Here is a 27,432-nt window from a genome sequence, read left to right as displayed (position 1 = left end):
TGCCGATGTGTCCCGGACTGTGTGCGTTGTCTGTTTGTGTCCCGGACTTTTTGTGTTGTCTGTTTGTGTCCCGGACTGTTTGTGTTGTTTGTTTGTGTCCCGGACTGTTTGTGTTGTCTGTTTGTGTCCCGGACTGTTCGTGTTGTCTGTTTGTGTCCCGGACTGTTCGTGTTGTCTGTTTGTGTCCCGGACTGTTTGTGTTGTCTGTTTGTGTCCCGGACTGTTTTTTCTTTAGTTTTTAAGCAAAATCGGCTTTATGAACTATTTAGGTTCTTTGGCTGCTAACTTACGATGATGAAAAGTCCACTTTGGCGGAAGCGGTCGATAAGTATAATAACGGAGTTCCGCCCATTCAATGGCTGCCCTGGATTCCGCAATTACTGACGTGTTTGGTTCGAAACGAAGGAAAACAAATCTTGAATATTCTCAGCCAAGTTGGAAGAGTTTTCCCACAAGCCGTGTACTTTCCCATAAGAACGCTGTATCTCACATTGAAGATTGAACAGCGAGAAAGATGTAAGTTTAACAAGTTTTTGTAACGTAATTTTATACGTTTATTTCAGAAAGTTTCGTGTGTTGTTTGTCTATTCTTTATGCACATTCACAATTCGTTAATTTCCTTATTTTATTGACCAAACTGCATGGTGGGTAATATTAGTAACACTAGAGGAAATTAAGGTTAATTACTTAGTGTTTAGTGTCTACATAAATACGAAACTTCCCAGTTGTTAGACGCTTATAAAACCCAGGCAAACTCCGGGTATCTTAGCTAAAATAATAACCTTTGACCCCACGACATGAAAACGCGTTCCTTCCTAGATAAAAGTGGCGAGCTTTCATCGGCGGATCTGCAACAGAAACCGGCCGGTTCCGGTACACCGACCACCGGCGGTGGTTCTTATCAGAACATACCGCCCAGTCCCGGAACAAATGCGGCTGACGGCTCAACTGCTGCTAATGCAAATGCCGCGAATGCTGAAGGGCAAACGCAGCAGCAACAAACAACGGAAAGTGGACCGATTAGAGCCACGCCACCCATGTGGAGATGCAGTCGGATTATGCATATGCAAAGAGATCTTCATCCCACGGTTTTGTCTTCACTCGAAGGAATTGTTGATCAGGTCAGTTAATTTTTTTAAAACTTTTAACAGTCCGGGTTGGGGGAAAACTTTGAACAGTCCGGGTTGGGGGAAAACTTTGAACAGTCCTGGTTGGGGGAAAACTTTGAACAGTCCTGGTTGGGGGAAAACTTTGAACAGTCCGGGTTGGGGGAAAACTTTGAACAGTCCGGGTTGGGGGAAAACTTTGAACAGTCCGGGTTGGGGGAAAACTTTGAACAGTCCGGGTTGGGGGAAAACTTTGAACAGTCCTGGTTGGGGGAAAACTTTGAACAGTCCTGGTTGGGGGAAAACTTTGAACAGTCCGGGTTGGGGGAAAACTTTGAACAGTCCGGGTTGGGGGAAAACTTTGAACAGTCCGGGTTGGGGGAAAACTTTGAACAGTCCGGGTTGGGGGAAAACTTTGAACAGTCCGGGTTGGGGGAAAACTTTGAACAGTCCGGGTTGGGGGAAAACTTTGAACAGTCCTGGTTGGGGGAAAACTTTGAACAGTCCTGGTTGGGGGAAAACTTTGAACAGTCCGGGTTGGGGGAAAACTTTGAACAGTCCGGGTTGGGGGAAAACTTTGAACAGTCCGGGTTGGGGGAAAACTTTGAACAGTCCGGGTTGGGGGAAAACTTTGAACAGTCCGGGTTGGGGGAAACTTTGAACAGTCCGGGTTGGGGGAAAACTTTGAACAGTCCGGGTTGGGGGAAAACTTTGAACAGTCCGGGTTGGGGGAAAACTTTGAACAGTCCGGGTTGGGGGAAAACTTTGAACAGTCCGGGTTGGGGGAAAACTTTGAACAGTCCGGGTTGGGGGAAAACTTTGAACAGTCCGGGTTGGGGGAAAACTTTGAACAGTCCGGGTTGGGGGAAAACTTTGAACAGTCCGGGTTGGGGGAAAACTTTGAACAGTCCGGGTTGGGGGAAAACTTTGAACAGTCCGGGTTGGGGGAAAACTTTGAACAGTCCGGGTTGGGGGAAAACTTTGAACAGTCCGGGTTGGGGGAAAACTTTGAACAGTCCGGGTTGGGGGAAAACTTTGAACAGTCCGGGTTGGGGGAAAACTTTGAACAGTCCGGGTTGGGGGAAAACTTTGAACAGTCCGGGTTGGGGGAAAACTTTGAACAGTCCGGGTTGGGGGAAAACTTTGAACAGTCCGGGATTTTAAACATGCGCCTAAATGGTCACGAAAATGTAAGAATTTAAATGGAATCTGGGTATTTGTTATTCTTCTTTTAAGATGGTTTGGTTCCGAGAGAATTGGTACGAAGAAGTCTTGCGACAATTACGCCAAGGCTTAGCGAAATGCTACGCTGTCGCATTTGAGAATAGAGTGGGTGTCGCGGAAGCTCCAGTCACGCCTCACACGCTCAATTTTGTCAAGAAATTAGTTTCCACATTCGGAGTTGGAATCGAAAACGTTTCTAGCATTTCAACTCAGTTTTCCAATGCCGCTTCCGAGTCTTTAGCTCGTCGCGCTCAAGCAACCGCTCAAGATCCAGTATTCCAGAAAATGAAGGGACAATTCACCACTGATTTTGATTTCAAGTAAGTAATTAGGCGGGAAATTGTTTGCTAGGTGTGGTTATGTAATAACCAACGGACTTATGCGCTGGTACTCAGTTAGTTAGTTAGTTAGTTATTTAGTGTAATACACGCGAACTGGCACCTTATAGTGTCGTGGTCACTGTACCACGTGATCGTACAGTCCTTAGATCTTTGTTGGGTGCTGTACAACCTTAGCGCATTGGAAACAAAGGCTAGCTATAAAAATCGTCATCTTGTTTTACATTTTAGTGTACCAGGTGCCATGAAACTTCATAACTTGATCAACAAACTCAAAAAATGGATAAAAATTCTCGAAGCCAAAACCAAATTATTGCCAAAGTACGTTTACATGTCCTTTGTAGTACTAGTTTTAGGAATTAGTTACTAAATTATGTCGGGGACACTGTTCCGCGTAGGTCATTCCTAATTGAAGAGAAATGCCGTTTCTTGAGCAACTTTTCTCAACAAACGGCTGACGTTGAATTACCTGGAGAATTCTTACTTCCCAAACATAATCATTACTACGTTAGAATAGCTCGTTTCATGCCTCATGTTGATATCGTTCAGAAACATAACACAGCCGCAAGGCGATTGTGTATTCGAGGTCACAATGGAAAGGTAAGGAAACTAATTTGAATTTTCGTTGTTTCTGTAACTAGTTTGTTAAGCCTTGCACATTGAACAGAGTTTTTGGGGTTTCTGTAACTAGTTTGTTAAGCCTTGTATGTTGAACAGAGTTTTTGGGGTTTTTGTAACTAGTTTGTTAAGCCTTGCACATTGAACAGAGTTTTTGGGGTTTCTGTAACTAGTTTGTTAAGCCTTGTATGTTGAACAGAGCTTTTGGGGTTTCTGTAACTAGTTTGTTAAGCCTTGTATGTTGAACAGAGTTTTTGGGGTTTTTGTAACTGTATTGTAGGTTTAACGGAGTTTTCTATAACTAATTTGTTAAGACTTGTACACGTTTAATCAGAAGTATATAATACTTCTCTTCTTCGAGAGAAGTGTACCAATCACAAAGCGGGTGGGGTAATTGTAACATGATTCTTCCCAACATCATCCTTTAACATTTGGAGTGCACAAGGTTACTAAACCGAATCACATACGCGATAAATAGTTCCCTTATCATTATTACTCTATTAGCGCTGCTTAACTATTTGCCAAGGCGCATGCGCTTGTGCATTTTTGTCAAGACAATCAAGGGTTGTGGGTTCATTGCTGAAGATTTAGTACCAAACAGTTATAGAATTCACCTTAGCTTGGTGCGATAGTTACCCATCTGAAGTTTGATGAGTGGGAGAGCAAACAAAAATGGTGCCATGAGCCCGGGAAGAATCATGTTACAAAACTAAAGTATTAAGAGGATACAGAGTGTTATCCTTCTTCTATTATCCCCTTCTGTTAGTATTTAACTGTGATTTCGGGGTTTGTTCTTCTAGATATACCCGTATTTGGTGGTGAACGATACGTGTTTGAGTGACGCTCGCCGGGAAGAACGGGTTTTGCAACTTTTGAGGATGTTGAATCAGTATTTGGGCAAACAGAAAGAGACAGCTCGAAGATATCTGAATTTTACCATTTCGCGGGTTGTGGCCATTAGTCCTCAGATGAGACTGGTTGAAGATAATCCCGCCTCTATTTCGTTACTGGACATTTACAAACAAGTATGATATGAAGTTTTTCGTTATAATTGAAGTCCTCTATTGGGTTTGCGGAAATGGATATTGGGCAAATACTAAAAGAGTTAGAAAGATGAAAACTGGGGACATTGTGTATAAAGAACATTATTACATTTTCTGAAAGTTTCAAGTGTCTAATGTTACCATGTGGGAAGTTATTCAAGTATTTGGGCATGGAACATCGTAGGGCCTTGTTCTGCTTAGAGTTGCGCCCTATGGGTTTTTTGAAAATTGATTTGCGCAAGTGATGAAAGAGATAAAGCGCTAAAAACTGGGGACATTGTGTATAAAGAACAGTATTTCATGTCCTGAAAGTTGCAAGTGTCCAATGTTACCATGAAGGAAGTTATTCAAGTATTTGTGCATGGAACATCGTAGGGCCTTGTTCTGCTTAGAGTTGCGCGTTATGGGTTTTTTTAAAATTGATTTGCGCAAGTGCTGAAAGAGTTAAAGCTCTAAAAACTGGGGACATTGTGTATAAAGAACAGTATTATATGTCCTGAAAGTTTCAAGTGTCCAATGTTACCATGAAGGAAGTTATTCAAGTATTTGTGCATGGAACATCGTAGGGCCTTGTTCTGCTTAGAATTGCGCGCTATGGGTTTTTTTAAAATTGATTTGCGCAAGTGCTGAAAGAGTTAAAGCGCTAAAAACTGGGGACATTGTGTATAAAGAACAGTATTACATGTCCTGAAAGTTTCAAGTGTCTAACATTACCATGAAGGAAGTTATTAAAGTATTTGTAAAACGCGTTGATGTATTTTGTTTCGATTAGCGTTGCGCTAAAAGGGGAGTTGAACACGACGCTCCCATTTCGAGATATTACGAAAGATTGGCTACTGTTCAAGCCAGAGGTTCCCAAGCCAGTCATCAAGTGCTTAGAGATATTCTTAAAGATGTCCAAGCTACTATGGTACCCAGAAATATGCTAAAAGAATGGGCCGCTAATACCTTCTCGGGTGCCACTGATTATTGGACATTCCGAAAACAAGTAAAATTAATTTGAAGTAAGTTTTTGTGTAGAACTAATTTTTGTTGCGGTTTAGTTTGCGCTGCAATTGTCTCTAGCTGGATTTGCCGAATTTGTCCTGCATTTGACTCGTTTGAACCCCGATATGATGTACATTCATCAAGACAGTGGTCTTATGAATGTCTCTTACTTCCGATTTGACGTCGACGATGTCTCAGGTAAGAATAAGGCTTACTCTTTATTTAATTAGCGAGATTTACGAGACGCCTACGTCACAGCGTTTAAAAACGTGCGCGCCAATAAGCGACAAGTAAATGCTTAGAATGTTGTTTCGCGTATTCGCGGTTTTTGAAAAATACCGCCAAGGCTTAACGAATAATGATGAAATTGATCAACAAAATGAATAATTAAGACAAAGCAGAAATATCGTCACTTATACGTCATTTCTGTGACGTAATAGACATCAGGGAAACATATGTTCTGTACCACAATTATCTTGGAACCGCGGTCAGAGCTTAGACCTTGCGAAAAATGCCGCCAAGGCTTAGGGAATAACGATAATTGATAAAAACTAATAATACAGACGTAAAACGGAAATATATTATTGCGCACGTCACTAAAACGTCATTTCTCTGACGTAGTAGGCCTATTCTACAAGAAAAACGTGTGACCACTCAAATTGGTGGACAAACTTTAGAATAATTGTCATAATTCTGTAGGCGAATTGGATGCAAATAGGCCAGTTCCATTCCGTTTAACTCCTAACATATTTGAATTCATTACGTCCATTGGTGTGTGTGGTCCGATGACCGCGTCTATGATTGCCGCCTCGCGGTGTTTGGTACAACCCAATTTTAAGGTCCAAGCTTTACTTCGAGCTATTCTCAGAGATGAAATGATCGCGTGGCACAAAAAGGTAGTAACTAACCCACCCCTTGGCGCGCTAACGTTAATTCGGTCCTTGACCTTTTGACCTTTGTAAAACCTTAGCGACAAGATGATTCTCAACCTGGCACAACTCAACAGGATATGGAAGGCGAACTTTTAGTCGCGATGGTCATGAAAGCCGTTAATGCCATTGTCACCAGACTTCAAAGTAAGTTCGGACTGGTCAGTTAAAGTAGGCCAGTTATTTGATTTTACTAATTATGGTTTTAGATTTAGCCACATTTGAAGGCGCTGACAGTAAAGTAAGTACTCTAGTGGCGGCCGCTAACAGTCATGATAATCTTTGCCGAATGGATCCCGCCTGGCATCCTTGGCTCTAAACTTTTAACCAATGACATTTAACAACGTTTTAATGTATAAAATGTTTCTAATAAAAAATCATTTCGTTTCGTATTATTGGTGACTTATTATGACACGTTTTTAGTTAATTATGATACACTAGCGTCATTTGAATCTATTTATGACACACGAAAAGTGAGTAAAAAATATTTCAATAGGGACACAGCAGTACCAGGGAGGAGAGACTTGAGAGGGAGTGTTGACCTAATGCTAAAAAACCGTCTTACAAATGGTAAGGGGGAGAAAAAGTGAGGGTAGGAATTTCTATCTCCGTTCCACGATTTTAGCTAACGCGCAGGCGCGAGTGACGTCGTTTACTACCGCCAACAACACAAAGCCGGTTTTTAAATGAGTGGCAGAGCCAGTAAAGTCGAATGTAGTTGTCGTTATGGTGCAAGTGCAGTTTACCAGGAACTTTTTTAAATTGGAAATAAAGTCGATATTTTTGTTCAGCACCCTCAAATTAGTCAGAAACAATGGAATTTGTTTGTAGGAAAAATAATTTCGTTGGTCCAAAAGTTATCAAAACTATTGAAAAGTAAAAAGAAAATTTGACTTTCCCAAAGTACTCGAGTCACTTACGTCCTTGAGCGCACGATCGAGTGGGCTATCGGGCAGACTGAAACTTTAGGAAACCCATCCATGATTAATTTCCGCCAGCCGTATGAAAGGATACTTTTTTAAACTAGTCCATAGGACCAGTAACCCCCCCCCCCCTACTTCGTGAATTGAAAAACTAGTCCAACTAATTCATAAAGTGGTTTGGAACTGTAAATCTGTCTTATGACTTATTTCCAAGGCTGATACCCGCCGGCGGTGTCCGAAAAGCATCGTCTGCTAAATATTCAAAAAACTGTTACCCCACGAGGATTTTACGAATCCAGATTACGTTCAAGCTTGGAATATTTAAATTAACTGTGTTTTTAAAATAAATTAGTTAAATTTAAACGTGGTATAATTTGGCAGTAATTAGGATGGATGTAGATCAGTCATCCGGGTATGGAGATATTCTACTACACGCTGAGCAGTTAACAGCCGATATTGATGGACCAACTGAACTTCCCCGAGTCCAGCGAAATCTCCGTCAAATTTTGGAAGCCGGACATCAAATTTGGACACGAAGTGGTCAAACTTCGAGCGATAATAGTGGTGTCAATGCGTAAGTTTTGATAATAAACTTAAAAATGTATTGAAAAGGTTTTAAAAAACATTAAAGTCAAGCTTAGATGACTTAGTTGTTATGGTAACTTATGGTACTCGTTAAATATGATGGCGAAGTCTTATTATTTCGTGTTTATTAATTAATTAGATCAATACTTCTTGGAAGAAAGGGTTATGATCTACCCAGTATCGCTCATAAACTCGATACAATTAGCTCAGCAAAACCATTTGAACCTTTAGAACCAGTTAACGAAACTGATATTCAAGTATGTAGACGTAATCTGCCTAATTCAAGTATTTAACTGAATGAAACGTTTGATTAAACAATTTTCTATGTAATATTCTCTCTAGGGATACCTAAAAAATCAAAGAGAAAATGCTATTCTTTCTGTTATTGAAGAATCAAAGAAATCGGTTAGTAACGTTGATTTTAAATGGCCGTTATCGATAGTGGTGCTTAAGGTTTAAGTACATTAATGTTTTCCGCGCAGACTTTTGAACGGGCGAATAAGTTATATTGGCAGAGTTTACGAAATGAATGGGAGAATGAGAAACGTAAAATCTTGGACACTCTGACTGGACAAGCACAACAAATTCCTGATATTACGTCATACAGCTCTTTTGAGGTGTTTTTCATTAAAATTAGGGACATTTTGGGGGTTTTCTGCTTTGAATTTGGTTTTAATTCAATAAGGGGCGCGTAATGTTACTTACTATTTAATTTTTTTAATTAAATTTAAATTATTTGGTGAAAAATCAAAAAACCCTTTTTTAAAAATTTCTTTTCATGTAGACGAGTAGAATAGACCAAATTGATAGGAAAATTCGAAGTGCTATGGACAGTGTTGAAATTGCATATTCTAAAGAGGTAAAGTAACTGTAATTTCAGCTGGAATTTAAATTTAATGCTTAACCCATAATTTAATTCAGCTTTACTTGTACAATGAACGAGTAATATCTGGGACTTCAAAGTACAATTTAACACAGAAGTTTCTTACTGTTGCCAAAGAACAGCTTGAAGACAAGGTATCAGTGTTTATTTATATCTGTTGTAAAATTTAAACGGCAGATGGCGCCACCCAAATGACTTCACCTGATTGTTCGCGTTTAGATGGCGCCACTTGGTTGCATGCGTTTATCATTTTGACGGTGGTGCCCCTTGCTCCTTATCATTTAGACGGTGGCGCCCACTGATCCTTATCATTTAGACGGTGGCGCCCACTAATCCTTATCATTTAGACGGTGGCGCCCCTTGCTCCTTATAATTTTGACGGTGGCGCCCGTTGCTCCTTATCATTTTGACGGTGGCGCCCCTTGCTCCTTATCATTTTGACGGTGGCGCCCCTTGCTCCTTATCATTTTGACGGTGGCGCCCCTTGCTCCTTATCATTTTGACGGTGGCGCCCCTTGCTCCTTATCATTTAGACGGTGGCGCCCGTTGCTCCTTATCATTTAGACGGTGGCGCCCGTTGCTCCTTATCATTTAGACGGTGGCGCCCATTGCTCCTTATCATTTAGTCGGTGGCGCCCGTTGCTCCTTATCATTTAGACGGTGGCGCCCATTGCTCCTTATCATTTAGACGGTGGCGCCCATTGCTCCTTATCATTTAGACGGTGGCGCCCATTGCTCCTTATCATTTAAACGATGGCGCCACGCTGGTTATTAGCTTACTTACCCTCCTCATTTTCATTATTTTAACATTATTCAGAGCGCCATTGACCTTTGGGAACTGGTTTGCACCATGACGGACATTCCAGTGTTCCATGGTCAAGATATTTTGGCCTTGAGGTGCTCTCATCAAATGCAGAGCGCCCTTTTGGGACAAGCCAGGAAATATCTCGAGTCCAAGTTAGTCTGATCTAATCTAATTGGGATGTTGCACTTTTTACACTAATTAAATTCTAATTTTAATCACGCCTCTTTTATTGCGTCTTAAAGGTACTTGGAGTTTGTAAGGTCTGTTGTGAAGGGAAATCTACAAGATGCTCGATTGGGCGGAGTTCCCTCTACTTATAATCTGGTTCATAGCTACCTCAATGTTCAATTGCCCGCGTCTAATCCGGGATTAGAGGTAAGATAAGCTTCATTAAAGGTCCACGGAAAGATTTATCTGCTCTGAAATTGAGTGGGGTTTTGTATCTGATGGTTGCATAAGGTAATGCAGGGGGATTTTGAGATGATAACATAAGAAGATTAAGGGGGATTTTGAGATGATACCATGAGATTAAGGGGGATTTTGAGATGATACCATAAAATCAAGGGGGATTTTGAGGTGGTTGCATGAGATAATACAGGGGGATTTTGAGATGATACCATGAGATTAAGGGGGATTTTGAGATGATTCCATAGGATTAAGGGGCGATTTTGAGATTATTCCATAGGATTAAGGGGCGATTTTGAGATTATTCCATAGGATTAAGGGGCGATTTTGAGATTATTCCATAAGGTGATTAAGGGGGATTTTTGAGATGATTCCATAAGAAGATTAAGGGGGATTGTGAGATGATTCCATAAGAAGATTAAGGGGGATTTTTGAGATGATTCCATAAGAAGATTAAGGGGGATTGTGAGATGATTCCATAAGAAGATTAAGGGGGATTTTTGAGATGATTCCATAAGAAGATTAAGGGGGATTTTTGAGATGATTCCATAAGAAGATTAAGGGGGATTGTGAGATGATTCCATAAGAAGATTAAGGGGGATTTTTGAGATGATTCCATAAGAAGATTAAGGGGGATTGTGAGATGATTCCATAAGAAGATTAAGGGGGATTGTGAGATGATTCCATAAGAAGATTAAGGGGAATTTTTGAGATGATTCCATAAGAAGATTAAGGGGGATTTTGAGATGATTCCATAAGAAGATTAAAGGGGATTTTGAGATGATTCCATAAGAAGATTAAGGGGAATTTTTGAGATGATTCCATAAGAAGATTAAGGGGGATTGTGAGATGATTCCATAAGAAGATTAAGGGGGATTTTTGAGATGATTCCATAAGAAGATTAAGGGGGATTGTGAGATGATTCCATAAGAAGATTAAGGGGAATTTTTGAGATGATTCCATAAGAAGATCAAAGGGGATTTTTGAGATGATTCCATAAGAAGATTAAGGGGGATTTTTGAGATGATTCCATAAGAAGATTAAGGGGGATTGTGAGATGATTCCATAAGAAGATTAAGGGGGATTTTTGAGATGATTCCATAAGAAGATTAAGGGGGATTGTGAGATGATTCCATAAGAAGATTAAGGGGGATTTTTGAGATGATTCCATAAGAAGATTAAGGGGGATTTTTGAGATGATTCCATAAGAAGATTAAGGGGGATTGTGAGATGATTCCATAAGAAGATTAAGGGGGATTTTTGAGATGATTCCATAAGAAGATTAAGGGGGATTGTGAGATGATTCCATAAGAAGATTAAGGGGAATTTTTGAGATGATTCCATAAGAAGATTAAGGGGGATTGTGAGATGATTCCATAAGAAGATTAAGGGGGATTTTTGAGATGATTCCATAAGAAGATTAAGGGGGATTGTGAGATGATTCCATAAGAAGATTAAGGGGAATTTTTGAGATGATTCCATAAGAAGATTAAGGGGGATTTTTGAGATGATTCCATAAGAAGATTAAGGGGGATTTTGAGATGATTCCATAAGAAGATTAAAGGGGATTTTGAGATGATTCCATAAGAAGATTAAGGGGAATTTTGAGATGATTCCATAAGAAGATTAAAGGGGATTTTGAGATGATTCCATAAGAAGATTAAGGGGAATTTTTGAGATGATTCCATAAGAAGATCAAAGGGGATTTTTGAGATGATTCCATAAGAAGATTAAGGGGGATTTTTGAGATGATTCCATAAGAAGATTAAGGGGGATTGTGAGATGATTCCATAAGAAGATTAAGGGGGATTGTGAGATGATTCCATAAGAAGATTAAGGGGGATTTTTGAGATGATTCCATAAGAAGATTAAGGGGGATTTTTGAGATGATTCCATAAGAAGATTAAGGGGGATTGTGAGATGATTCCATAAGAAGATTAAGGGGGATTTTTGAGATGATTCCATAAGAAGATTAAGGGGGATTGTGAGATGATTCCATAAGAAGATTAAGGGGGATTTTTGAGATGATTCCATAAGAAGATTAAGGGGAATTTTTGAGATGATTCCATAAGAAGATTAAGGGGGATTTTGAGATGATTCCATAAGAAGATTAAAGGGGATTTTGAGATGATTCCATAAGAAGATTAAGGGGAATTTTTGAGATGATTCCATAAGAAGATTAAGGGGGATTGTGAGATGATTCCATAAGAAGATTAAGGGGGATTTTTGAGATGATTCCATAAGAAGATTAAGGGGGATTGTGAGATGATTCCATAAGAAGATTAAGGGGGATTTTTGAGATGATTCCATAAGAAGATTAAGGGGGATTGTGAGATGATTCCATAAGAAGATTAAGGGGGATTGTGAGATGATTCCATAAGAAGATTAAGGGGAATTTTTGAGATGATTCCATAAGAAGATTAAGGGGGATTTTGAGATGATTCCATAAGAAGATTAAAGGGGATTTTGAGATGATTCCATAAGAAGATTAAGGGGAATTTTTGAGATGATTCCATAAGAAGATTAAGGGGGATTGTGAGATGATTCCATAAGAAGATTAAGGGGGATTTTTGAGATGATTCCATAAGAAGATTAAGGGGGATTGTGAGATGATTCCATAAGAAGATTAAGGGGAATTTTTGAGATGATTCCATAAGAAGATCAAAGGGGATTTTTGAGATGATTCCATAAGAAGATTAAGGGGGATTTTTGAGATGATTCCATAAGAAGATTAAGGGGGATTGTGAGATGATTCCATAAGAAGATTAAGGGGGATTTTTGAGATGATTCCATAAGAAGATTAAGGGGGATTGTGAGATGATTCCATAAGAAGATTAAGGGGGATTTTTGAGATGATTCCATAAGAAGATTAAGGGGGATTTTTGAGATGATTCCATAAGAAGATTAAGGGGGATTGTGAGATGATTCCATAAGAAGATTAAGGGGGATTTTTGAGATGATTCCATAAGAAGATTAAGGGGGATTGTGAGATGATTCCATAAGAAGATTAAGGGGAATTTTTGAGATGATTCCATAAGAAGATTAAGGGGGATTTTTGAGATGATTCCATAAGAAGATTAAGGGGGATTGTGAGATGATTCCATAAGAAGATTAAGGGGGATTGTGAGATGATTCCATAAGAAGATTAAGGGGGATTGTGAGATGATTCCATAAGAAGATTAAGGGGAATTTTTGAGATGATTCCATAAGAAGATTAAGGGGGATTTTTGAGATGATTCCATAAGAAGATTAAGGGGGATTTTGAGATGATTCCATAAGAAGATTAAAGGGGATTTTGAGATGATTCCATAAGAAGATTAAGGGGAATTTTTGAGATGATTCCATAAGAAGATCAAAGGGGATTTTTGAGATGATTCCATAAGAAGATTAAGGGGGATTTTTGAGATGATTCCTTATGGTTTTTAGGATGGTGAAGTTGAGGGTCAACCAGTATGGGCTTTTATCTATTACTGCATTCGTTGTGGTGATATTCCCGCTGCCCTTAGAGTTGCCAAAAGCACTGGGTATGTCCTTTAGATGTGATTATAACGCCAAGTACAATCGGTAATTACCAAGTTACCAATTTCAATTACTTTAAAGACCTTTGTTGGCGGACTTTGCCAATTACTTACAAGAGTACATGAGCAAAGAAGAGCGGCGTTTAAACCCCAGCAATGAAAGTCAGATTAGACTTTATTATAGACGAGTGGTGGCCGCTAGTACTGACCCTTTCAAAAGGTTAGGTCAAACTTTTTATTAGTTGAAGGGAGGGAAGGGGAAGTTGCGGTTAACGTGGGAGTTGTTTTGCGTTTGTTGCTAGGATTGTGTATTGCATCTTGGGTTGCTGCGATGTCACGGAAGATCACACCAAAGTGGCTGATAAGTTGGAGGATTATCTTTGGTTGCGTTTATGCCAAGTTCCCATCTCCCCTGATAGCGAAAGTGGTGAAGAAATCAATGTCGGACAATCGGATAGAATCACCCTTTCCAAATTGCAGACGCTTTTACTTGATGAATATGGTAAGTTTCTGTTGAGTTTTGATTGCAGTTTCGGTAGCGTTTTTGTTCCTGTTTCGGTCGCGTTTTGATTTCAGTTTCGGTCGCGTTTTGATTTCAGTTTCGGTCGCGTTTTTGTTCCTGTTTCGGTCGCGTTTTGATTTCAGTTTCGGTCGCGTTTTGATTCCGGTTTCGGTCGCGTTTTGATTTCAGTTTCGGTCGCGTTTTGATTCCGGTTTCGGTCGCGTTTTGATTCCAGTTTCGGTCGCGTTTTCGTTAGAGTTTCGGTCGCGTTTTCGTTAGAGTTTCGGTCGCGTTTTCGTTAGAGTTTCGGTCGCGTTTTCGTTAGAGTTTCGGTCGCGTTTTCGTTAGAGTTTCGGTCGCGTTTTCGTTAGAGTTTCGGTCGCGTTTTCGTTAGAGTTTCGGTCGCGTTTTCGTTAGAGTTTCGGTCGCGTTTTGGTTTCAGTTTCGGTCGCGTTTTGGTTTCAGTTTCGGTCGCGTTTTGGTTTCAGTTTCGGTCGCGTTTTGGTTTCAGTTTCGGTCGCGTTTTTGTTTCAGTTTCGGTCGCGTTTTTGTTCCAGTTTCGGTCTCGTTTTTGTTTCAGTTTCGGTTTCGTTTTGATTGCAGTTTTAGTCGCGTATTCATTTCACTTTAGGATGCGTTTTGATTGCAGTTTTAGTCGCGTATTCATTTCACTTTAGGATGCGTTTTGCAACGAGGTGCAGTTTCTGTTTAGTTTTGATTCCCGTTTCAGTACTTAGTTAATGTATTCTCGCTTCTGAGTTAAGTTGCTACTGTTAGCAACGTCCATATCAGGATAATTCTTACCTATGGGATGACTAATTTGAAAGCTCAGGTGTTCAAGTGATCTAATTCCATTTCTTTTATGTTTATGTGGTTTAATTCTCAGGGGAGTCCCATTTCAATGCTTATCAACAACCCTTCCTCTATTTCCGCGTTCTCTTTTTGACGGCTCAATTTGAGGCTGCTTTGGTCTTTCTATTCGGTATCGAGCATTTGCGAACCCACGCGGTTCATGTTGCGATTGCGCTTTACGAGCAAGGTCTCCTTGCCTTGCCACAATCTCCCCATGAGAAACTATGTAAGTTTCTGCAAATATTTTCAAGAAAAGTACAATCTTACGAATTAAAAATCGAATAATTGCGTTCAGTATCAAAGCAATCTAATGACCGACCTCCAATGCAAAGGCTTAACTTTGCTCGAATGATAATGTTGTACGTCAGGAAATTTGAAACGACTGATCCCAGGGAAGCACTGCAGTACTTTTATTTACTAAGGTAAGTGATCAGTTTTATCAGAATTCCTGAATAAACGCGATTTAGGCGAGATTGTAACCTCTAGCCAATCACGGTTTTTCTGCTATTATAAGGCATACGATTGGAGAATAATGTATAAGGGGCGTGGCTTATAAAAATCGGTTATTGGTTGAAGTTTAACCTTACGGGTAAAGTGGTGAATTTTCCTGAAAAACGCGAGTTAGGCGAGATTACAACCTCTAGCCAATCACGGTTTTTCTGCTATTATAAGGCATACGATTGGAGAATAATGTTTAGGGGGCGTGGTCTTATAAAAATCGGTTATTGGTTGAAGTTGAACCTTGTGGGTAAAGTGGTGAATTTTCCCGAAAAGCGCGACTTAGGCGAGATTGTAACCTCTAGCCAATCACGGCGTTTCTGCTATTATAAGGCATACGATTGGAGAATAATGTATAGGGGGCGTGGCTTATAAAAATCGGTTATTGGTTGAAGTTCAACCTCGCGGGTAAAGTCTTGAATTGTTCCCTATTAAACAGTAGGCCAATCAGGTGCATTCCCCACTGTAAAGTTCGCCGCCATTTTGGACCACTTGTAAAGGGTAATTTTACGGTTACGTTTTAGATCTTTAAAAGGAGCAAATGGGGATAGTTTATTCATGTCCTGTATTAGTCAACTTGCGCTTGAAACCAAAGAGGTGTGGTAATAACACTTTGTGAATAATTTTGTGGTAATCGCGATTTAACTATTTTTTAATATTTAAGTATGAAATGCTTTTGGGTTCTATGCAAGAGGACAATTGTCGAATGGTAAGTAGCCGAGGCTTAAAAATGCCTAACCGAGGCTTAAAATCTCTTAATCGAGGTTTTAAAATCTCGAAAACCTAGGCTTGAAAATTCTCGTAAACCGAGGCTTAAAAATCTCGTAACCGAGGCTCAAAATCTCGTAAACCGAGGCTCAAAATCTCGTAAACCTAGGCTTAAAATTCTCGTAAACCTAGGCTTAAAAATCTCGTAACCCTAGGCTTAAAAATCTCGTAACCCTAGGCTTAAAAATCTCGTAACCCTAGGCTTAAAATTCTCGTAAACCTAGGCTTAAAAATCTCGTAAACCTAGGCTTGAAAATCTCGTAAACCTAGGCTTGAAAATATCGTAACCGAGGCTTAAAAATCTCGTAAGCCGAGGCTTAAAATCTCGTAACCTAGGCTTAAAATCTCGTAACCTAGGCTTGAAAATTCTCGTAAACCTAGGCTTGAAAATTCTCGTAAACCGAGGCTTAAAAATCTCGTAAACCGAGGCTTAAAAATCTCGAAAAACCGAGGCTTTAAAATCTCGTAACCGAGGCTTAAAAATCTCGTAAACCGAGGCTTAAAAATCTCGTAAACCGAGGCTTAAAAATCTCGTAAACCTAGGCTTAAAAATCTCGTAAACCGAGGCTTAAAAATCTCGTAAACCGAGGCTTAAAACGTCGTAACCGAGGCCTAAAAATACGCTACCAAGGCCTTAGATTCATTCTTTATTTTAAGCCTGGTATTATTGATAAATTTGGTGGCGATACCTTCAAAATAATTGAAGTTGTCGCTGTTGATACTGAAGAAAAAGGCTTGTACGAAGACGCGATTAGACTTTACGACTTAGGAAAGGTATTTTAACATAAATTAAGGATTAAAGACTTAGAAACCATACGGAACTAAGTTAAGTTTTGGGTTTAACTTAAGAACTACGGAAAAGTGGTTGAGTTATTGAACAAGCTTCTGAGTCAAGTAGTATCCCAAGTTAGTTCCCCCGGTTCAGCTAGAGACCGTCTCGAAAATCTGGCCATGGAAATCGCCAAACGCTACAGAGCCCATGGTTGCGGAAGTAATCTCAATAACAAGGATTTGTTCGGAACATTCTATTTGTTGCTGGATATCGTGACGTTCTTTAACTATTATCATTCACGGCAGCTGATGGAAGCTCTTGATGTATGTCCGGGTTTTAATTTCAATTAAGAAATATTTAATTGGACTTAATTAATTAATTAATTAATGGAGTTTTGGATGGTTGATTGGTTTTAGACGATAAAAATGTTGAAGTTGATTCCCTTCGAGTCGTCTGATGTTGAGCCAAGGGTTAATGCCTTTTCCATGTACACTGAAGAGGTAGGTTTGATCTTATTTAACTTATTTAAATGGGCGGAACAGTGGATAGTGTCGGGTTTCCTGATTTCTTCAGGTGTTTTGGGATTTCGTCAGGTGTTTCGGGATTTCTACAGGTGTTTCGGGATTTCGACAGGTGTTTTTTGGGATTTCGACAGGTGTTTTGGGATTTCGACAGGTGTTTTGGGATTTCGTCAGGTGTTTCGGGATTTCGTCAGGTATTTTGGAATTTTGACAGGTGTTTTGGGATTTCGACAGGTGTTTCGGGATTTCGACAGGTGTTTTGGGATTTCGTCAGGTATCTTGGGATTTTGTCGGGTATTTTGGGATTTTGTCGGGTATTTTGGGATTTTGTCGGGTATTTTAGGATTTCGTCTAGTATTTCGGGATTTCGACAGGTGTTTCGGGATTTCGACAGGTAATTTGGGATTTCGTCAGATGTTCTGTATTTCTACTTATAGATTAGAAGAAACGTTCCGGATATTCTATTAAGTACCATGAACATATTATACACTCAATACAAAAACGCCAGGTACTAAATTAGTTCATTTATCCTAAATGAACTAATTGTAATTAGGCTTAATTACTTAATCAGGAGCTCTCCAGTAACCACAAATGTTCGAAATAGCAACAACCTTTTGTTTGATGACACAGCCCATGGCCATGACCAGTATATCGCGTACTTAAGGAAGCAAGCTCGCGCCTTGATCATGTTTGCTGGAATGATTCCGTACAGAATGCCAGGAGATACCAACGCCCGATTGGTTCAGTTAGAGGTCCTCATGAATTAGCTTTGTGTATTAATCATCGAATTAACAATTTTTTTTTCACTTAATTTCTAATAAAATCATAACTTTATCATAAGGTAAGAGAATAATTTTTCAGCTCCGACCAAAAGTCGGTATACTAATTAGGTGAGACTTGTTTACTGTTTGAATCTGACAGTTGACACGCCCCTGCTTCAGAATATAATGCTTGACACGCCCCTGCTTCAGAATATAATGCTTGACACGCCCCTACTTTGAAATAAAATTCTCGACACGCCCCGACTTCGAAATAAAATTTTCAACACGCCCCTACTTCAAAATATAGTTCTTGACACGCCCCTGCTTCAAAATATAGTTCTCGACACGCCCCTGCTTCAAAATATAGTTCTCGACACGCCCCTGCTTCAAAGTAAAATTCTCGACACGCCCCTGCTTCAAAATATAGTTCTCGACACGCCCCTGCTTCAAAATATAGTTCTCGACACGCCCCTGCTTCAAAATATAGTTCTCGACACGCCCCTGCTTCAAAGTAAAATTCTCGACACGCCCCTGCTTCAAAATATAGTTCTTGACACGCCCCTACTTCAAAATAAAATTCTCGACACGCCCCTACTTCAAAATATATTTCTCGACACGCCCCTGCTTCAAAATATAGTTCTCGACACGCCCCTGCTTCAAAATATAGTTCTCGACACGCCCCTGCTTCAAAGTAAAATTCTCGACACGCCCCTGCTTCAAAATATAGTTCTCGACACGCCCCTGCTTCAAAATATAGTTCTCGACACGCCCCTGCTTCAAAATATAGTTCTCGACACGCCCCTGCTTCAAAGTAAAATTCTCGACACGCCCCTGCTTCAAAATATAGTTCTCGACACGCCCCTGCTTCAAAATATAGTTCTCGACACGCCCCTGCTTCAAAGTAAAATTCTCGACACGCCCCTGCTTCAAAATATAGTTCTTGACACGCCCCTACTTCAAAATAAAATTCTCGACACGCCCCTACTTCAAAATATATTTCTCGACACGCCCCTACTTCAAAATAAAATTCTCGACACGCCCCTACTTCAAAATATATTTCTCGACACGCCCCTACTTCAAAATAAAGTTCTCGACACGCCCCTACTTCAAAATAAAGTTCTCGACACGCCCCTACTTCAAAATAAAGTTCTCGACACGCCCCTACTTCAAAATAAAGTTCTCGACACGCCCCTACTTCAAAATAAAATTCTCGATACGCCCCTACTTCAAAATAAAATTCTCGACACGCCCCTACTTCAAAATAAAATTCTCGACACGCCCCTACTTCAAAATAAAATTCTCGACCCGCCCCTACTTCAAAATAAAGTTCTCGACACGCCCCTACTTCAAAATAAAGTTCTCGACACGCCCCTACTTCAAAATAAAGTTCTCGACACGCCCCTGCTTCAAAATATAGTTCTCGACACGCCCCTACTTCAAAATATAGTTCTCGACACGCCCCTGCTTCAAAATATAGTTCTCGACACGCCCCTGCTTCAAAATATAGTTCTCGACACGCCCCTGCTTCAAAGTAAAATTCTCGACACGCCCCTGCTTCAAAATATAGTTCTCGACACGCCCCTGCTTCAAAATATAGTTCTCGACACGCCCCTGCTTCAAAGTAAAATTCTCGACACGCCCCTGCTTCAAAATATAGTTCTTGACACGCCCCTACTTCAAAACAAAATTCTCGACACGCCCCTACTTCAAAATATATTTCTCGACACGCCCCTGCTTCAAAATATAGTTCTCGACACGCCCCTGCTTCAAAGTAAAATTCTCGACACGCCCCTGCTTCAAAATATAGTTCTTGACACGCCCCTACTTCAAAATAAAATTCTCGACACGCCCCTACTTCAAAATATATTTCTCGACACGCCCCTGCTTCAAAATATAGTTCTCGACACGCCCCTGCTTCAAAATATAGTTCTCGACACGCCCCTGCTTCAAAGTAAAATTCTCGACACGCCCCTGCTTCAAAATATAGTTCTCGACACGCCCCTGCTTCAAAATATAGTTCTCGACACGCCCCTGCTTCAAAATATAGTTCTCGACACGCCCCTGCTTCAAAGTAAAATTCTCGACACGCCCCTGCTTCAAAATATAGTTCTCGACACGCCCCTGCTTCAAAATATAGTTCTCGACACGCCCCTGCTTCAAAGTAAAATTCTCGACACGCCCCTGCTTCAAAATATAGTTCTTGACACGCCCCTACTTCAAAATAAAATTCTCGACACGCCCCTACTTCAAAATATATTTCTCGACACGCCCCTACTTCAAAATAAAATTCTCGACACGCCCCTACTTCAAAATATATTTCTCGACACGCCCCTACTTCAAAATAAAGTTCTCGACACGCCCCTACTTCAAAATAAAGTTCTCGACACGCCCCTACTTCAAAATAAAGTTCTCGACACGCCCCTACTTCAAAATAAAGTTCTCGACACGCCCCTACTTCAAAATAAAGTTCTCGACACGCCCCTACTTCAAAATAAAATTCTCGATACGCCCCTACTTCAAAATAAAATTCTCGACACGCCCCTACTTCAAAATAAAATTCTCGACACGCCCCTACTTCAAAATAAAATTCTCGACCCGCCCCTACTTCAAAATAAAGTTCTCGACACGCCCCTAGTTCCAAAATTTAGTTCTTGACACGCCCCTACTTCAAAATACAGTTCTTGACACGCCCCTACATCAAAATACGGTTCTTGACACGCCCCTACATCAAAATACGGTTCCTGGCACGCCCCTAGTTCCAAAATATAGTTCTAGACACGCCCCTACACCCAAAATTTAGTTCTTGACACGCCCCTACACCCAAAATATACTTCTCGACACGCCCCTACACCCAAAATAGTTCTAGACACGCCCCTACACCAATTAAACATATTCTTGACAACATGAAGTAAGATTATAATATTTTATTCAACAATAAACAATACAGAAAGTAAGTGATAAAGATACGTATTTTATATTATATTATATTATTATCTCCAAAATAGACTAAAACTAAACTAATACCATGAACATATTCACTCAAAACCATGAAAGGTAAAATTTCACGGTCATACATAATGATATAAAAGTAAAAATACACTTGTAAGAATAAGAACTAGCCAACAAAACTATAGCACCGTTTTAATTAAGTAGTATTATCATACTATTATTTAGTAGGTTTCCTCCCAAAGACCCGGGGCTAACACTCTGTAGTAGTAAACTACTAGATTATAGTTGGATAATACTACTTTATTGAACCCATGAAACTTTGCTGTAAAATGGGTATAAATAAAGGTAAGTAACTCTGACGTCATTCTAACACGTCACAAACATAACTGAAAGTGGAATGGGAATGGGTGGGAGGGGCTAAGAGTTTGACCCGCCCACTTTAGTCCAAGTGGAATGGGTGGGAGGGGCTAAGAGTTTGACCCGCCCACTTTAGTCCAAGTGGAATGGGTGGGAGGGGCTAAGAGTTTGACCCGCCCACTTTAGTCCAAGTGGAATGGGTGGGAGGGGCTAAGAGTTTGACCCGCCCACTTTAGTCCAAGTGGAATTGGTGGAAGGGGCTAAGAGTTTGACCCGCCCACTTTAGTCCCACACATAACCAAGTACCCCCAAATAAGCCTAATTATTTTTAATGTATCGTAATCGTTTTATTATGACACTAACAATAACATGGCTGCCATTTATTATCAATTTTATAGAAGGACAGATAAATATTTGTGTGTGAAAAAGTGACTTAATTAACATTTTAATTAACTTAAACGAGTGTTAACGCGCTATGCTGGAATGATTAGAGCTATTTTCTAGAAGCGGCTAATAAATAACCCCTATTTTGTATAATTCCTCGACACTTGACAATAGCCGAATAACGAGCTATCCAATCGGGTTGCCAGGAAACCTCCTCCGTTTTAGTCAAAGGCTTAAGCGTTTCCGTTAATTTCTCGCAAGAAAGTAGGTCTGAAATGAAAGGGGTAATTTTATATTTTTTACTTTTGCGCTCTTTGAGTAGGTAAAACGTTTGGTTTGACCCCTTCTGGCTGGCTGGCTGGCTGGTTGCTTGGTTGGTTCACGCGAAATCTGAGAGAAATCGGGAATTCACGCTAACTGTGGAACAGTTCAAGTCCGGTGGTACGCTAGAAATGGCGGAGGAATACTCGGAAAAATGGCGGGCGGTCTTCGGGATTCGTCTGAAGTTGACTTTACGCCATTTTTCCTACTATTTCTCCCCCATTTTTAGCGTCCCATCGGACCTGAACTGTTCCACAATTCCCGATTTCTCTCAAGATTGGTTCAAGTTGTTGCTGGAAATTATGCCTACCTTTGGGGTCACTATGGGTCAAGAGCTGTATATCATTTTCTTTGGCAAAGGCACTCATTTCGGGTGGCATAACGCAACATGACTCCAAGTTGACTTGATTAACGCTAGGTTTCACCTTTTAGAATGATTTGTGTCAAAACTTATGAGCGATAAACCATTCTGGTTCTTTTCCGAGTTGGAAAAGTTGCCAATGGTTTCTGTCGCTCTTAACTATTTAAAAATGGCGCCTACTTTTGCCCATAAAAAGAGTTCTTGAAGTTTGGGCGTATCCAAATCGCTAACGCCAATCGTGACTAGCTTTTTCTGGTCGACTTGTTCTTCTAAAACCTTCCATAAAGGTTTCCACGTTTCGTTGATACTTTGGTCCGATGATAATGTTAAAATTAAGGAATCTACAACATTGACTTCCAGTTTGGACATAACTAAAACGAGTTTAGGGACGAAATTGTGACGGGGTTCCTTTATTTTTTTGGGAAAGGGTTGTCTACCTTCTTTTATGGCTTCTCTTAGTAGATTGGTTTCAAAACGAACCAAGAAAACTTTAACTGTTGTTTGGAAAAAGATGTTAGAGTCAAATATTTATGTTCTATTTAAGGTCTAAAATGTTAGGAAATGTTTTATATTGCATCTAAAGTATGGGGAAATGGTCTAATTCGGGTCTGAAGTAGTCGCGAAACGGTCTAATTCGGGTTTGACGCGTCGCGAAACGGTCTAATTCGGGTTTGACGCGTCGCGAAACGGTCTAATTCGGGTTTGACGCGTCGCGAAACGGTCTAATTCGGGTCTGACGCGTCGCGAAACGGTCTAATTCGGGTCTGACGCGTCGCGAAACGGTCTAATTCGGGTCTGACGTGTCGCGAAACTGTCTAATTCGGGTCTGCAGTGTGGGGAAACCGTCTAATTCGGGTCTGCAGTGTGGGGAAACGGTCTAATTCGGATCTGCAGTGTGGGGAAACTGTCTAAATCGGGTCTGCAATGTGGGGAAACGGTTTAAATCGGGTCTGCAGTGTGGGGAAACGGTTTAAATCGGGTCTGCAGTGTGGGGAAACGGTTTAAATCGGGTCTGCAGTGTGGGGAAACGGTTTAAATCGGGTCTGCCGTGTGGGGGAAACGGTCTAAATCGGGTCTGCAGTGTGGGGAAACGGTCTAATTCGGGTCTGCAGTGTGGGGAAACGGTCTAATTCGGATCTGCAGTGTGGGGAAACGGTCTAATTCGGATCTGCAGTGTGGGGAAACTGTCTAAATCGGGTCTGCAGTGTGGGGAAACGGTTTAAATCGGGTCTGCAGTGTGGGGAAACGGTTTAAATCGGGTCTGCAGTGTGGGGAAACGGTTTAAATCGGGTCTGCCGTGTGGGGGAAACGGTCTAAATCGGGTCTGCAGTGTGGGGGCAACGGTCTAAATCGGGTCTGCAGTGTGGGGGCAACGGTCTAAATCGGGTCTGCAGTGTGGGGAAACGGTCTAATTCGGGTCTGCAGTGTGGGGAAACGGTCTAATTCGGGTCTGCAGTGTGGGGAAACGGTCTAAAACGGGTCTGCAGTGTGGGGAAACTGTCTAAAACGGGTCTGCAGTGTGGGGAAATGGTCTAAATCTGGTCTGCAGTGTGAGGAAATGGTCTAAATCGGGTCTGCAGTGTGAGGAAACATTCTGTTTTAGGTCTATAAAGTACTGGGAAATGATATCTTTGGGAATTGTTTTATATCGGGTCTAAAACATCAGGAATTTTTCTATAATGGGGGTCTATAGTATCTAAATATCCTCCAAAAGAATGGTATGAAAGTATTTGGTTATCTTTCTGTCCCTGACCTTGGCTTCATTTATTGGGTTAAGGTGAATCATGCAAATTATAAATTACCCGTTAATTTTATGTCTTTCCTTTCCTCATCCGTGATTGGAGTTTGATAAGGACTTTTAAGAATACCCCGGCCGTTCTAATAAAATTAAAAGCAAATATGTAAAGGACCAAATTTAGCTATACTAGCCCCCGTATAATCCATGACCTAAATTAACCTTTCACGCGGAATACTGATACTATTTAACAGATATAATATATAGAATTACGTATAAACTTACCTTCGATACTGTAATTTTATCGTTTAAACTCGAATTTAGCGTAAACGTTAAACTTTCTACTAATTCGTCTGAAGACGATTGCGACGTTTTGCGCTTTATTTCTTTACAATTTATCAAATTTCCCGTATCAATTAGAACTCCGGATTTATCCAACGACATTTCCGTTTGCTGTTCAACCATTTTTGATTAATATTTTACAAATAAATTAAGGAATTTGTTTAAAATTCAAATTATAAACAACACTTCGTAGTTTAATCGCTGAGTCACGCTCAAAGTACAAACAGAAATTTAGTCACGTGTAAGCAGTAAGTCTAGCAGACAACGGTTTTAATCTCGGATTTTTTTTAAAGATTTCTTTCAGGGCTGAACATAACGGTTTTAATATACTACAATTTATGATTATGATTATGAATATTTCTAAATACTAGTGATTACTGATGAATGATAACAGAGAGAATTAAGTAGGGAGCGGAAGCTACAGCGTTTAATAGTGCTAAAGGGAATGTAGCGCTAAACAAGCAGGCTACGTTGCTATTCTGTACAATCTCATTTCCGGTCACATGATATTTCTATAAAAACAAATTTTACGCTCGATTGTTATTGGTTCTAAGGTGTCGGGGCGGTTTCTGAGTGTAAACCAACCAGCGGTTCGGTTTCTGGCGTCTGCTGGAGTAAACAGTAAAGTGAGTAAACCGTATAAATAGTTACACTTTTAGGCGCGCTATAAAAACCCTTAAAAATACGGCAAAACCAAATGTTTCAAGATTAATCGTGACAATTATTATTGGAATATTAAAAGGTAAATGTAAAATTCCCCACATTATTTAAATATGAATTCAAAATGTGTAATAACGCTACTTTTAACGTTTCAAGGTGAAGGTCCAAGGCTTAGGGAGAGAGTGGCAAAGAACCAAACTCACTCCTTTGTTGGAACTGTTTCGATATTTAGCAAGAATAATGCCCCGAATTGTTTGTAAATATGGATCCTGCGCGTCAAAACAAACGTCGGGCAGTCGGCAAATTAGAGGAGCACCCGGTATTTTTTTTGTAAAGTTTCCATCAGTAAAGGAGGAAAAAGAGAAGTGTCAAAGATGGGTTGATGCCTGTAGCAGAAAGGATTTCACTATAGAAAACGTTTCTCGTGGTACCTACATCTGTTCAAGACATTTTCACGGCTTAAGAGGTCCAAGTCAAGAACATCCTGATCCTATTCCTCTATGTAGTATTTGGAAATCTGTTGAAGTAAGCTATTTTATACAACTGTTTCTTTTAAATACTAATGTTTGAAACTTCGGAAACCATTTTTGCAGGCAGAAACAGGAATTACCACAGGTGCAGAAGAAATACGTCTTGACGTTACAGATACAAAAGAGCCATTTAATAGAGGAAACGGAAAAATCGATGTAAGTCTGATTTATGAAAATACAAACTAATGTAAAAGATATATGCGTAACAAAGCGACTTTTTTTAGGTCTATGAGGAGATTAAATCTAAAGATGTGTTGGACCTCAATATCTTATCGCCACCTGTTTCATGGTCGATGGAGAAAACTAATCAAGGGGTTATGTTTACGAAGCACACTAATGGAAAGATTGTTCTATCTTGTTCTTTCTTGGAAAATGGACCTGTGACTGTGGCAATTAAGGCATTGGATAAAGACATAGCTAATGAAAAAATTGAGAATAATTTGATGATTAAGAGCAATATTGATGTATACAACTGCCTATCAAAACTTGATAAGTTTAAAATCTGCCCGGGAAATCATGATGAAGACCTTGTTAGACTTTATATTGAGAGACGTCCAAACCAGCATAAACGAATTGGCAATTATTCAAGTGATTTAAAAACCATTTATAGCAACAGATGTGAAGGCCTCATTCCCGTTAATAAGAATCGATGTGTTGCGTGTCTGAAATATCGGTCAAGTTTACGAACTCTGCGTTGTCGTTATAAAGCCATGAGCAAACAATTGGCCAAAGATGTTAGAATGAAAGCCAAGCAGAAAAAGGCTTCCAAGCCCAAACACGTTTTATCAGAGAAAGGGAAACAAGACTGGTCAAGATTAAAGCTGATTTTTAAAGAGAAACTTAAGCAAGAGGCGCCTGGATCATTCATGTCCCTATTTATTAAACAACAGTTACTTGCATTGGAGAGGTCGAAATACGGCATGAGATGGGACTCTTTCTTCCTTAAATGGTGCTCTTACATAAAAAACAAATCAAAATCAGCCTACAAAGCTTTGGAAATATCTGGAATAATTAAACTACCCACAACAAGAACATTATATAATCACGAACATACGATAACAAATAAATCTGGATTTAACGAAGACGCTATCACCGAAATTATTAAGATTACAGACATTGATAACCTTCCAGAACACAAAAAGTACTTTGTACTTCTTTTGGATGAAATAACTGTCAAGCCAGACTTAATTTGTCATAAAGATACTGGTTACATCACGGGTTTTATTGATGTCTTTGACCAACATAACACTCTTAACGATATTGAGATGAGAGAAAAGGGAACTACTGCACCACCTCTCGCAACAAGTATCCTTCAGCTCATGCTTCGTGGCATCACAAGCAACATTAAGATTCCATTTGCCCATTTCCCCACAAAAGGAGCTACAAGCGGCGAATTATATTCAATTATTTGGGAAGCAGTTAGTATTTTGGAAAATAATGGATTCCGTATTTTAGCGGTCGTTGGCGACGGAGCTTCAACAAATCGAAAGGTTTTTCGTATGTGCGCTGATAATGAAGGAACCACATTTGTACCTTTTAGGACTAAAAACATTCACGCATTTGATGAAGAAAGGGACTTATTCTTCCTTTCAGATGCTCCGCATTTGATAAAAACAGTACGAAACTGCTTTAGTAATAGCGGTGCCAATTCAAATTCTCGCGGGTTGTGGAAAAACGACCAGGATATATCCTGGAAAATAATCTTGCGCCTATATTACACTCAATTAAGAATGAAAGGACAATTTAAAAATGCTT

The 27,432-nt window shown here is 40.0% G+C and overlaps 3 protein-coding genes across 5 annotated transcripts in view; 2 read left to right on the top strand and 1 right to left on the bottom strand.

The window, feature by feature from the left end:
- Positions 1–6,637, top strand: part of Nipped-A (Transcription-associated protein Nipped-A) — a 40,560-nt gene extending 33,923 nt beyond the window's left edge. For all 3 annotated transcript variants that reach the window (XM_089836164.1, XM_089836165.1, XM_089836163.1), the window contains exons 44-54: positions 270–516; positions 820–1,121; positions 2,343–2,650; positions 2,900–2,989; positions 3,067–3,268; positions 4,087–4,311; positions 5,102–5,317; positions 5,373–5,514; positions 6,016–6,212; positions 6,287–6,392; positions 6,455–6,637. In XM_089836164.1, coding sequence (XP_089692290.1) covers positions 270–516; positions 820–1,121; positions 2,343–2,650; positions 2,900–2,989; positions 3,067–3,268; positions 4,087–4,311; positions 5,102–5,317; positions 5,373–5,514; positions 6,016–6,212; positions 6,287–6,392; positions 6,455–6,564 — 2,145 coding nt within the window. In that variant the 3' untranslated portion in view covers positions 6,565–6,637. The remainder of the gene's footprint in view (positions 1–269; positions 517–819; positions 1,122–2,342; positions 2,651–2,899; positions 2,990–3,066; positions 3,269–4,086; positions 4,312–5,101; positions 5,318–5,372; positions 5,515–6,015; positions 6,213–6,286; positions 6,393–6,454) is intronic.
- A 782-nt stretch (positions 6,638–7,419) lies between these two features.
- Positions 7,420–18,117, top strand: LOC149678158 (nuclear pore complex protein Nup93-like). The gene is made up of 20 exons (XM_089836166.1): positions 7,420–7,742; positions 7,893–8,010; positions 8,096–8,158; positions 8,236–8,370; positions 8,538–8,612; positions 8,675–8,770; positions 9,454–9,593; positions 9,684–9,816; positions 13,273–13,370; positions 13,447–13,584; positions 13,667–13,866; positions 14,753–14,944; positions 15,014–15,140; positions 15,741–15,813; positions 15,881–15,925; positions 16,642–16,758; positions 16,834–17,079; positions 17,173–17,256; positions 17,715–17,785; positions 17,849–18,117. The coding sequence occupies exons 1-20, from the start codon at positions 7,558–7,560 to the stop codon at positions 18,042–18,044; spliced, it is 2,532 nt and encodes an 843-aa protein (XP_089692292.1). The 5' UTR covers positions 7,420–7,557; the 3' UTR covers positions 18,045–18,117.
- A 2,830-nt stretch (positions 18,118–20,947) lies between these two features.
- Positions 20,948–24,744, bottom strand: Gclm (Glutamate-cysteine ligase modifier subunit). Its single transcript, XM_089836162.1, has 6 exons — positions 24,431–24,744; positions 24,213–24,288; positions 22,848–22,904; positions 22,591–22,781; positions 22,360–22,474; positions 20,948–21,998 (listed from the first exon to the last, which is right to left on the bottom strand). Exons 1-6 carry the CDS (start codon positions 24,608–24,610, stop codon positions 21,838–21,840), a joined length of 780 nt encoding a protein of 259 aa, XP_089692288.1. The 5' UTR covers positions 24,611–24,744; the 3' UTR covers positions 20,948–21,837.
- Between the last annotated feature and the right edge of the window lie 2,688 nt (positions 24,745–27,432).

The sequence above is a fragment of the Phalangium opilio genome, unplaced genomic scaffold (assembly GCF_054372755.1).
Source record: "Phalangium opilio isolate 3A_F unplaced genomic scaffold, DU_Popi_V2 ptg000042l_1, whole genome shotgun sequence".
NCBI lineage: Eukaryota > Metazoa > Arthropoda > Arachnida > Opiliones > Phalangiidae > Phalangium > Phalangium opilio.
This window is presented reverse-complemented; position numbering and strand designations above follow the sequence as displayed.

Excerpts from the sequence above, each read along its gene's own strand:
- LOC149678158 (XM_089836166.1), top strand. The coding sequence starts at position 7,558 with ATGGATGTAGATCAGTCATCCGGGTATGGAGATATTCTACTACACGCT. Across the intron at positions 8,771-9,453 it reads AAGAACAGCTTGAAGACAAG|AGCGCCATTGACCTTTGGGA; the intron begins GTATCAGTGTTT and ends AACATTATTCAG. Across the intron at positions 9,817-13,272 it reads CGTCTAATCCGGGATTAGAG|GATGGTGAAGTTGAGGGTCA; the intron begins GTAAGATAAGCT and ends TATGGTTTTTAG.
- Gclm (XM_089836162.1), bottom strand. The coding sequence starts at position 24,610 with ATGGTTGAACAGCAAACGGAAATGTCGTTGGATAAATCCGGAGTTCTA. Across the intron at positions 22,905-24,212 it reads GAAAGACATAAAATTAACGG|TTAAAGTTTTCTTGGTTCGT; the intron begins GTAATTTATAAT and ends TCCAAACAACAG. Across the intron at positions 21,999-22,359 it reads GACCCATAGTGACCCCAAAG|ACCTACTTTCTTGCGAGAAA; the intron begins GTAGGCATAATT and ends CTTTCATTTCAG.